At 40.1% G+C, this 12703-nt stretch overlaps 1 protein-coding gene across 1 annotated transcript in view; it reads right to left on the bottom strand.

The window, feature by feature from the left end:
* Nucleotides 1-12703, bottom strand: part of LOC128685521 (opioid-binding protein/cell adhesion molecule) — a 312879-nt gene that overhangs the window by 99838 nt on the left and 200338 nt on the right. Inside the window, exon 4 of the mRNA XM_070082745.1 lies at nt 10515-10676. Within this exon, the coding sequence (XP_069938846.1) occupies nt 10515-10676 (162 nt within the window). The remainder of the gene's footprint in view (nt 1-10514; nt 10677-12703) is intronic.

Genomic DNA, 12703 nt, shown 5'->3' with positions numbered 1-12703 from the left:
GGGCAGGAGACAGGAGCTGCTGGATAAGTACAGGTCAACTGTAGCAGTAGTCAGGTCCACAGGAAGGATCCCAGTCATATGTAGCATCTTGCCTAGAAAGGGAGTGGGCAATGAATGGATGTCTAGGGCACTTGGTATAAATTGCTGGCTAAACAGGTACTGCAAGGAAATTGCAATCCCAGTCATTGATAACTGGGACATATTCTGTGGCAAACGTGATATGTATGCAAGGGATGGGGTTCATCTCTCTAGGGCTGGAGTGGTTGCATTAGCCAGTTCAATTGAGAGGGTAATTGGTGACTTGTCTAGGAATTTAAACTGATAGATTATAGAAGTATGGGTGCTTTTGGGAAACAATCAGGCTGCAGTATTAGGGTTAAAAACAGCAGTTATTACTGGGATACCTCAGGGATATGTTTAAAAGACAATATTCAAAATAGAGGCAAATCAACTGATCAACAAACAGAGTGATAGTAGAGGGCAGCGAGTGACCAGCTCCCTTAAGGTTTACTCTATAAATAGTAGGAGTCTAAGAAATAAGATAGATGAGCTAAAATTAATTGCAAGTGCAAGTATTATACATATTATTGGTATAACAGAGACCTGGTTCAACCTGAAAGATAGAGAAATGCCTTCTGAATGCAACATACAGGGTTATAAACTATTCCACACTGATAGGGTTAACAGGAAGGGTGGTGGTGTGGCGATGTGTGTCAGAGAAAATTTAAATTGTTGTCTTAGACATGATATAAGATTAGAAACATCGATTTTAGAATCTGCTTGGCTACAGTTTCTCGAGGTACGTGACACATTAATTTTGTGTGTGATTTATAGGCCCACAAACCTTGATAGGGAGGGCCAGTAAGCTGTTATGGGACGAAACTCATAAGGCATCTAGATATGAAAATGTTACGTTAATGGGAGATTTTAACTTTAGACAAATTAATTGGAACAATATGACAGGAAATCTTGAGTCTAATGACTTTCTTGATGCGGTTCAGGATTACTTTTTAGAACAGTTTGTGACAGAACCAACTAGAGGAAACATTCTTCTTGGCTTGGTTCTTGCCAACAAAGAATCACTAATTAATAATCTTGAGGTTAATGATGAGCTTTGGGAAAGTGATCACAAATCACTTAGTTTCAATATATCATGGAATTACCCAGATAACTGCAATTAAATCTCTGTCCCAGATTTTCGCTTGGCAGACTTCATGGGACTGAAAAATTTCCTGGGTGGACTAAATTGGAATGTCCTGACTATTGGTCAGGTAGGTGATCTTGGTTGCCAATATGACGTTTTTCAGAGCATAGTTCTAGCTGCCCAGACAACTTTTGTTCCAAGTAGGGAAATTAGATCTAACAAAAATAATCCCAAATGGATGAACAATAGATTAAAACATCTTATTGGTCAAAAGAGAGGCATATATAGGCGTATCAAAAGAGGGGATGGGCAGTTAAGAAATCAATATATTCAATTAAAGAGAGAAATAAAGAAAGTAATAAAAGCAAAAAGGGATTATGAGGCTAAGGTCGCAAGGGATTCAAAGACTAACCCAAAAGGGTTCTTCCAGGTATACAGAAGTAAGATTAGGGACAAGATTGGCCCACTTAAGAGTAACTCTGGTCAGATCAATGACAGTGATAAGGATATGTGTGAAATTCTCAATACCTACTTCCTCTCAGTTTTCACCCAGGAAAATACTAGCAATATTCCTGAAATAATAGATTATGTAGAACAGGATGATAATAAACTATGCACGATTGGGGTAACTAGTGACATGGTCCTCAGACAAATAGAGAAACTAAAACCTAACAAATCCCCAGGTCCTGATGAACTGTTTGCGAGGATGTTAAAAGAATGTAAAGAGGAACTTAGCATAATTTGGCTAATCTTTTTAACATATCACTACAAACTTGCAAAGTGCCTGATAAGTGGAAAATGGCGAATGCAATACCTATTTACAAGGCAGGTGACAGGTCCTTGGCTTCGAACTATAGACCAATAAGCCTTACCTCCACAGTTGGAAAATTTATGGAATCAATAATTGCCGAAGCAATTCGTAGCCATCTTGATAGACACAGATTGATTAATGAATCTCAACACGGTTTTACAAAGGGCCGTTTCTGTCGGACGACTTTACTATTTTCACTAAGGTGTTTGAGGAGGTAGCTCATAGTAATGAATATGATATTGTGAATATGGACTTCAGTAAGGATTTCGATAAAGTTCAACACCAGAGGCTATTGAGGAAACTTAGGCACACAGAATATGAGGAGAATTTTTTTCCTGGGTAGAGGCATGGCTGACAAATAGGCAGCAGAGAGTTTGCATAAATGGGGAGAAATCAGAATGGGGGCACGTCAAAAGCGGTGTTCCTCAGGGGTCAGTGTTGGGCCCGTTTTTGTTCACAATTTACATAAACGTCATAGATGAGGGAATAAATAGCGACATAAGCAAATTTGCTGATGACACCAAAATAGGCCGTCCAATTCATTCTAATGAGGACGCAAGAGCACTCCAGGATGATTTGAATAGACTGATGCAATGGTCGGAGAAGTGGCAGATGCAGTTTAATATTGACAAATGCAAAGTTCTAAATGTTGGACAGGTAAATAACCATGCTACATATAAACTAAATAATGTAGCTCTTAATACTACTGATTGCGAAAAGGATTTAGGAGTTCTGGTTAGCAGTAATCTAAAACCTAGACAACAGTGCATTAATGTCCGCAGTAAAGCTAACAGAATTCTTGGCTTCATATCTAGAAGTATAAATAATAGAAGTCCTCAGGTTGTTCTTCAACTCTATATATCCTTGGTTAGGCCTCATTTAGACTATGCTGCTCAGTTCTGGTCACCGTATTACAGAATGGATATAAATGCTCTGGAAAACGTACCTAGGAGGATGACAAAGATGATCCCATGTATCAGAAATCTTCCCTATGAGGATAGACTGAGGGCCCTGAATCTGCACTCTCTCGAAAAGCGTAGAATTAGGGAGGATATGATCGAGGTGTATAAATGGAAAACAGGAATAAATAAAGGGGATGTAAATAGCGTGCTGAAAATTTCCAGCCATGACAGGACTCGCAGCAATGGTTTCAAGTTGGAAAAATTCAGATTCAGGAAGGATATAGGAAATCACTGGTTTGGTAACAGAGTTGTGGATGAGTGGAACAAACTCCCGAATACAGTTATTCAGGCTAAAACGCTGTGTAGTTTTAAAAATAGGTTAGATAAATACATGAGTTGGTGTGGGTGGGTGTGAGTTGGGCCTGACTAGCTTGTGCTGCTGGGTCTGGTGCCGTGCTCCTTCCTTGAGTGGAGGTGACCAGACTGGGTGGGTCATTGGGCTAATCCGGGGGGGACGGACACATGGACCTACTTTGCAATGGTCAGTAGGCCTGCTGCAGTGCTCCTTCTTTCCTATGTTCTTATGTTCTTATCATAGGAGACGTGTTCCATTAGTAAAAGTAAGAATCGAAGAGTACTGCAGCAAGTTTATTGTTCTATGCTAAGCAGTTGTTCAAATCCATTTCTTCTCACTCATAACTAGTGAGTGTACAATGAAGGTGTAGATGTCCTCTATGCTAAGGTTACCATTGTGTTGTGACAGACAGGTATCAGAATAATAATATTATACAGAACTGACAGAAAGATAAGTACGACGCACATGCAGAAGTTAGTTATCTTAATTTCTTAATGCTTCGCTTACACAGTAAGTTTCTTCAGTCGGATACAGAGGTGACTAATATGGAAACAGCAGAGGTAGTGGGGTTGTAAGAAGTCCATCAACTTTGTACAATTAATTTTGAGGTGGCCAGTCCCTCAGCTTGGAGATGTGTTCTTCATAGTTTTGAGCATTGGAAAAGCGGCCAACAACATCAGACTGTCGCTATTAAGAAGCAACATCAGCATTGCTACCGTGGCCACATATTCAATCAGAAATTTCATAAGGACGAAGGATCCCAGTGTAGACTCAAATACAAAGCAAGCGAGCGTGTACACAATAAAATGCGGATGACATAACGAGTTCTGTGTAGGAGAAACGGGAAGGAATCCTTTTATATGGTCCGAGAACATAGAAAAGCATGTAACTGAGACGACACCATAAATCCTTTTAAGATCTGTGCTTGCACAGAACTTAAATCATCCATAATTGCTGCTTCTAACACTAGAGAGAAAAAATGAGCTGACTAATACATCATTTCAATTATCCTTGCACATTTAACATTAAATGATGAATAATACACATGTTTCGATGATACAACAATATTTTGGAATCTTGATACAGAGAATTCTTCAGTGCTTGCCTAACCTACACGAATGACCTATTGCCTAGTACTAGAGGGTTTTGTCCATTCGTGACGCCGCATAGACCTGCATCACCTCACTTGCATGCAGTATATGTACCCCATCTCTGCACATATGCTGCACTTTTATCAAGATTGATGGAGTGAGTACATTTTGCAGGCCGAGGAACTGATTCTCTTGAACTCCTTCTCATCTTCCGACATTCTTCTCCGTCTTGGTCTGATGAACCACTGACTGCCGAAACATTTCCTCAGTAATGATATTCAATTGTTACATATATGTCTCAAGCATCAACTAAGAACTTGTTTAGATCTGAACGATTATGTTGGAAATTAAGCTTAAGACATCTTTCAAATATCTATACCTTACCTGGAATAATTCTGAAGAGCAGTTTGGTTTAAAAATTTTCGAATTTACTATTTGCTAGTGAAATAGGATTTCCCATTATTATACATTATTTTTGTGGATAAAATAATTGAACATATAAAAATTGCAACAATAACTCTTTAGCTGAGGTTAGGCTGATAAGGTGTGTAGAAGACAAACCATACCACGGGTATGGTTTGTATCGTGTCATTACGATTTCGTGAGCCGAGTCGTGTGTAGCAGACGTTTTTGGATATAGGAGGGAGTGTCCAGGAGGGAAGATTAGTGGAATCAAGAGATAAAAGAAAAGTGGAATGGGAGAAAAAAGCAGCATATGAGAGGTTAAGAGAATGGTGAGGGAGTGTAAAAGAATAGCAAATGCGAGTGAGTGAGGTTTCGTCAAGAAATTTTGCTGAAAATAAAAAAAAAACATTAGAGTGAGAATAATTGGAGAAAGCTTATGGGACGAATGGATTTAACAGTTAAAACACAAGAGGAGTGTCATTATATGGGGAGGTGGAGATACTGGGAAGATGGAAGGAATATTTTGAGGAGCTGTTGAATACTGAACAAGACAGGGAGGTATTGATTTCATGAATTGGCCATAGAGGTATAACATACTTCAGGAGTGAGGACGAGCCAGATCTGTGGGAAATGTGAGGCCATGGGCAGAATGAAAAGGATAAAAAGGAGGTAAAACCGCTGGGATTGAAGGGATCAAGATAGAAATGTTGCAAAGAGGTGGTGATATACTTTTGGAATAGTTGGTGCGTTTGTTCCTTCATATAAAAAAATGGGAAAAAGAGAATATAAGAATTATAGGGAATAAGTCTACTGAATATACCAGGTAAAGTATAGGTTAAAGTTATTTTTGAAAGAGTTAAAGGAAAGACAGAGAAAATTATCGCAAATGAACAAGGTTTCAACAAGGGTGGGATGGGCGGGGGTTTAGATCGAGTGTCTATGTTGAAGCATGTAAGGGAACAATATTTAGATAGGGGTAACGAAGTTTTCGTTTTATTTATAGAATTAGAAACGCTGAGATCAGTGGTCAGTACGCTGAGGTCAGTGGTCACCTGCGGTCCTACCTGCCTAAGCTCTTGGGAGTTAGCGTGGGCTGTTACCAAGCACCATGGCTTGTTGTAGTGTTTTAGAATCTCAGGTTCAAGTGTTGAAGAAGAAGATTCTACTTCTTCAGGAGGAAAATAGGAAGTTGAAGCTTCGCATAGATGAGTTTGGGAGCGAGTGTAAGAAGGATTTAGCTGGTAAGGAAGGAATGGTCGCCAGCAGTGATAGTGGCAGCCGCTCTAAGTGGCAAGTGGTTCACAGTTCAGGAAGAAGGAAGATGAGGAGAGTTAATAGAGAAGATGTGAAGGTAGGAAATCGATTCTCTGTTCTCCAAGACGAGTGTACTTCAGTGGTTAGTGAAGTTGAAGGTACCACTGATTTCCCTGCTAATAAAGGTAAGAATATTTTAATAGTAGGCGATTCTCAGGTAAGATATATGGACCGTGCATTTTGTAACATAGACAGAAAGGTCAGACAGAGAGTGTATCTTCCTGGAGCTGGTGTTGGTGACATAGCAGGTTGAATAATATTATGACAGGTAATGGGAACAAGCCCATTATCTGTCTTAGTGCTGGGGGTAATGACATTGGGAAGGGCAGGAGAGAGGAGCTGCTGGATAAGTACAGGTCAGCCATAGAAGTAGTTAGGTCAAGGGGAGGGATCCCGGTTATATGTAGCATCTTGCCTAGAAAGGGAGTAGGCAATGAATGGATGTCTAGGGCAATTGCTATAAATTGCTGGCTAGACAGGTACTGCAAGGAACTTGCAATCCCATTCATTGATAACTGGGACCTATTCTTTGACAAACGTGATATGTATGCAAGGGATGGGGTTCATCTCTCTGGGGATGGAGTGGTTGCATTAGCTAATTCAATTGAGAGGGTAATTGATGACTTGTCTAGGAATTTAAACTGATAGATTATAGAGGTATGGGTGTTTGTGAGAAACAATCAGGCTGCAGCATTAGGGTTAAAAACAACAGTTATTACCGGGATACCTCAGGGATATGTTTAAAAGACAATATTCAAAATAAAGTTGCTAGTAATGGCAAATCAATTGATCAACAAACAAAGAGGGATAGTAGAGGGCAACGAGTAACTATCTCCCTTAAAGTTTACTATACAAATATTAAGAGTCTAAGAAATAAGATAGATGAGCTAAGATTACTTGCAATTGTAGGTAATATAGATATTATTAGTATAACAGGGTCCTGGTTCAACCTGAAAGATAGAGAAATGCCTTCTGAATGCAACATACAGGGTTATAAACTATTCCGCACTGATAGGGTCAACAGGATGGGTGGTGGTGTGGCGATGTATGTCAGAGAAAATTTAAATTGTTGGCTTAGACATGATATAAGATTAGAAACATCGGACACAGAATCTGTATGGCTACAGTTTCTCGAGGGACGTGACTAATTTTTGGTGTGATTTATAGGCCCCCCAAACCTTGATAGAGAGGGCAGTAAGCTGTTATGGGACGAAATTCGTAAGGCATCTAGATATGAAAATGTTGTGATAATGGGAGATTATAACTTTTAACACATTGATTGGAGCAATATGACAGGAAATCTTGAGTCTAGTGACTTTCTTGATACGGTTCAGGATTGCTTTTTAGAACAGGTTGTGACAGAACCAAATAGAGGAAACAATCTGCTTGACTTGGTTCTTGTCAACAAAGATTCTCTAATTAATAATCTTGAGGTTAATGATAAAAGGAATAAGAAAAGCAAAAAGGGATTATGAGGCTAAGGTTGCAAGGGATTCAAAGACTAACCCAAAAGGGTTCTTTCAGGTATACAGAAGTAAGATTGGGGACAAGATTGGCCCACTTAAGAGTAACTCTGGTCAGATCACTGACAGTGATAAGGATATGTGTGAAATTCTAAATACCTACTTCCTCTCAGTTTTCACCCAGGAAAATACTAGTGATATTCCTTAAATAATAGATTATGTAGAACAGGATGATAATAAACTATGTACGATTGCGGTAACTAGTGACATGGTCCTCAGACGAATAGAGAAACTAAAACCTAACACATCCCCAGGTCCTGATGAACTGTTTGCAAGGGTGTTAAAGGAATGTAAAGAGGAACTTAGCATACCTTTGGCTAATCTTTTTAACATATCACTACAAACTGGCATAGTGCCTGATAAGTGGAAAATGGCAAATGTAATACCTATTTACAAGGCAGGTGACAGGTCCTTGGCTTCAAACTATAGACCAATAAGCCTTACCTCCATAGTGGGAAAATTTATAGGATCAATAATTGCCGAAGCAATTCGTAGCCATCTTGATAGGCATAAGTTGATTAATGAATCTCAACATGGTTTTACAAAGGGGCGTTCCTGTCTTACGAATTTACTAACTTTTTTCACTAAGGTGTTTGAGGAGGTAGATCATGGTAATGAATATGATATTGTGTATATGGCCTTCAGTAAGGCTTTCAATAGAGTTCCACACCAGAGGCTATTGAGGAAACTTAAGGCATACGGAATAGGAGGAGAAATTTTTTCCTGGGTATAGGCATGGCTGACAAATAGACAGCAGAGAGTAGAGTAGAAACCAGAATGGGGGCACGTCACAAGCGGTGTTCCTCAGGGGTCAGTGTTGGGCCCGTTGTTGTTCACAATTTACATAAACGACATAGATGAGGGAATAAATAGCGACATAAGCAAATTTGTTGATGACACCAAAATAGGCTGTCCAGTTCAATTTAATGAGGACACTAGAGCACTCCAGGATGATTTGAATAGACTGATGCAATGGTCGGAGAAGTGGCAGATGCAGTTTAATATTGACAAATGCAAAGTTCTAAATGTTGGACAGTTAAATAACCATGCCACATATAAACTAAATAATGTAGATCTTAATACTACTGATTGCAAAAAGGATTTAGGAGTTCTGGTTAGCAGTAATCTAAAACCAAGACAACAGTGCATTAGTGTTTGCAATAAAGCTAACAGAATTCTTGGCTTCATATCTAGAAGTATAAATAATAGAAGTCCTCAGGTTGTTCTTCAACTCTATATATCCTTGGTTAGGCCTCATTTAGACTATGCTGCTCAGTTCTGGTCACCGTATTACAGAATGGATATAAATGCTCTGGAAAATGTACAGAGGAGGATGACAAAGATGATCCCATGTATCAGAAATCTTCCCTATGAGGATAGACTGAGGGCCCTGAATCTGCACTCTCTCGAAAGGCGTAGAATTAGGAGGGATATGATCGAGGTGCATAAATGGAAAACAGGAATAAATAAAGGGGATGTAAATAGCGTGTTGAAAATTTCCAGCAAAGACTGGACTCGCAGCAATGGTTTCAAGTTGGAAAAATTTAGATTCAGGAAGGATATAGGAAAGCATTGGTTTGGTAATAGAGTTGTGGATGAGTGGAACAAACTCCCGAGTACAGTTATTGAGGCTAAAACGTTGTGTAGTTTTAAAAATAGGTTAGATAAATACATGAGTGGGTGTGGGTGGGTGTGAGTTGGACCTGACTAGCTTGTGCTGCTGGGCCTGGTGCAGTGCTCCATCCTTGAGTGGAGATGACCAGACTGGGTGGTTCATTGGGCTAATCCGGGGGGGGGGGGGACATGGACCTGCTCCGCATGGGTCAGTAGGCCTGTTGCAGTGTTCCTTCTTTCTTATGTTCTTATTAAATATGAACATAGGAAAGAGTAAAGGGATGAGAGCAACAAAAAATTTAGGTAATGAAATAATGGATACCATAATGGATAAAAGGGAGTATGGAAGAAGTGAATGTGTTTAGATATTTGAAGTAAAGCATAGAAATGACGAAGGGGGAAAGGTGGGTAGTGCACTGAGGCGTCTGTGTTGGTAAAGAGGCAGTAAGGGAAATGTATCAGAGAATATTGGTACTAACGCTTTTATACGGGAATGAAGCATGGGTCTAAAGCGTTGCAGCGAAAAGGATGCTGGAAGAAGTGGATACATCGTGTCTGAGGGCAATAATTTGTAGCTTGATGATCAGAAGGCGGTGCCGGAGTTACTTCTGAGGACGAGTTGTTAAGGTGGTTTGAACATTTAGAGAGGCTGGAGGAAAAATAGGATGACTCGGAGAGTGTATAAGTCTGCAGTGGAAGGAAGGTTGGGTAGGGGCCATCCTCGGAAAGGTTGGAGGGAGGGGAAATTTTTTTTTTAATGCAAGGTACTTGAACATCAACGGACATGGGTTGGTGAGTTAGATAGGAGTGAAGGCAAGTGATTTATATGGCTTAACGTGCTGTTGGAATGTGAGCAAAGTGACGTTTATGAAGGTGTTAGGGAACACCGTTCAGCCGACTTGAGTTCTGAAGCTGAGAAGTAGAGTGCCTGCACTATGAAGGATTGGGACGGGGGGGTACTGCAGGTGGGAAGGTCATATGAGCTGTGGTATCGACTTACCTCTGGAAAGATAGTGATGGAGTGATGGAGAAAATATTTCTTTTCATGGTCACCCTTCCTCGGTGGGAGGCGATCGGTGTATTTAAAAAACGTATATCACCCAAATTTAAAGAATTTGGAAATATATTAACGCTAACCATAAGCAGTGTTTGTTTGAATGCTCAAACAAATAACAAGGAACTGCTCAGAAACCTGAGGAAGCTCGAAAAAAATGATGTTTTTACATTTTCTTGGCACAGTAAGAAAACGAGAGTTTTTAGAGGAAATGTAAAATAGCTACAGAGAAATTCTACTCTCGCATACCGGCTTCCTCACTTAAAATAATGTATGGCATACACTCTCTACGGTAGCTCACCTGACACTCATAGGTACCGTTGTCACGGGTGTGGACGTATTTAAGCTGCAGCGTCCAGTCATCGGAGCCCTCAGTGTGAAGAACGTTGAAGCGCATGTCGCTGGTGTAAGTGTAGATGCCGGTGGTGAGGATGTGCCAGTCCCACCGTCTGATCCATGACACCTGCAATAGTATGAGAGAGAACCTCAGTTGTGATGGAGTTGACTTCTGTGGGATTGAGAGACAATACCTATTTGTTTCTCCGGGAAGTGAGAATACTTAGTGTCTCAGCTGGAACAATTCACAAATTTCAACTAAACTGAGGAAGAATTTTACATTTGATATTGATCTGAGATGAACCCAAATGACTTCTAAAGTTTCGATGTGATTAGATAAAGCTTTAAAAACTTATTTTATTACTACAACGACATTCTTGCTTAGTTAATTCCATCAATCAACAACATTCCTCGTATTTGGAAATATAAACACTTAAGCAGTATAATGTGGTCCTTTATTGACAACGTTTCGCCCAACGTTTCGGGCGAAACATTGTCAGTATAGAATCACATTATACTGCTTAAGTGTTTATATTTCCATTGTGTCGGTATTTTATACCATTTATTTCCATTCCTCGTATTTGTTTTACCTTTTAATTAAGTTGTAAAAGTTACCTTTACCTTTGATTTTCCTTTGAAGAGTTTCCAGAGTTTATCTACTCTCTGAGCCCAGCCATGGGCCAGGCTCATCTGGTGCTTGCCTGGTCAACCAGGCTGTTGCTGCTGGAGGCCCGCTGCCCCACATATCCATCACAGTCTGGTTGATCTAGCACCTGGTGAAGATACTTGTCCAGTTTCTTCTTGAAGGCTTGTACACTTGTTCCAGCAGTGTTTCTGATATCTTCTTGTAAGATGTTGAAAAGTCTGGGACCCCGGATGTTGATACAGTGTTCCCTTATTGTCCCCACCGCACCCCTGCTCCTCACTGGGTTTATTGTACACTTCCTCCCATATCTCTCACTCCAATATGTTGTTATGGCAGTGTGCAGATTTGGGACCAAGCCCTCGAGTACCTTCCAGGTAAATATTATCATGTACCTCTCTCTCCTCCGCTCCAATGAATACATGTTCAAGACTTGCAGGCGTTCCCAGTAGTTTAGGTGCTTTACTGGCTCAATGTGAGCCGTAAACGATCTCTGAATTTGTTCTATCTCCGATATTTCTCCTGCCTTGAACGGGGCCGTCAGCACTGAGCAATATTCTAAGTGAGAGAGCACTAGCGATTTAAAGAGTGTCACCATCGGCATTGTTTCCCTTGTTTTGAAAGTTCTCAGTACCCACCCAGTCATCTTCCTGGCTGTCGTGATCTTTGTCTTGTTATGGTCTTTAAAAGAAAGGTCCGCTGACATAATTATTCCTAGGTCTTTTACGTGTTCCTTACGTTCTATTTGGTGACCCTCTTGAGTTTTGTATATAGTGTTCCTTTTGAGTTCTTCATTCTTTCCATACCTAAGCAGCTGGAACTTATCACCATTGAACGTCATGTTGTTTTCCACTGCTCACTGGAAAACCCTGTTTATGTCTTCCTGTACTTTTTCAGTGTCCTCTACCGTACTGACTTTCATGCTTATTTTAGTGTCATCTGTAAATGATGATACAAAAAGTGTGCCGGGTGTTTTTGTCTGTCTGCTATGAGGATGAGAAACAGCAGAGGTGCCAGGACAGTGCCTTGGGTCACTGAGCTTTTGACCTCGCTGATGCTGGATCTTGCCCTGTTCACTACTATTTTTTGTATTCTGTGTGTTAGGAAACCGAAAATCCATCTGCCTACCTTCCCCGTAATGCCCATGGCCTTCATTTTGTGCGCTATCACTCAAGGATCGCATTTGTCAAACACCTTTGCAAAATCTGTGTAACTCACATCTGCGTTTTGGCCGTCTTCCAGCGCCTCCGCAATTCTGTCATAATGGTTCAGCAGCTGTGACATTTTTGACATATAAAGTAATTCAGCACTTGTTTTAAAATACAAATACATGTAACCATACTAACACTCGCTAGCTTGTCTTATTCTTGAACTTAGAAAACAATTAAACAAGAACATTTAAAAAAATTAACTATAAGTCCTATTAATTATTAATATCTTTAGATTTCCCTAAAAAAATTTTCAGGTCTCTAAAGCAAAACAGGGAAGAAAAAGGCCGACGTACATGGCAA

Source organism: Cherax quadricarinatus, chromosome 8 (assembly GCF_038502225.1).
Source record: "Cherax quadricarinatus isolate ZL_2023a chromosome 8, ASM3850222v1, whole genome shotgun sequence".
In the NCBI taxonomy this organism is placed as follows: Eukaryota; Metazoa; Arthropoda; class Malacostraca; order Decapoda; family Parastacidae; genus Cherax; species Cherax quadricarinatus.
Note: the sequence above shows the minus strand (reverse complement) of the source record. Positions and strands in the feature narration are given on the sequence as shown.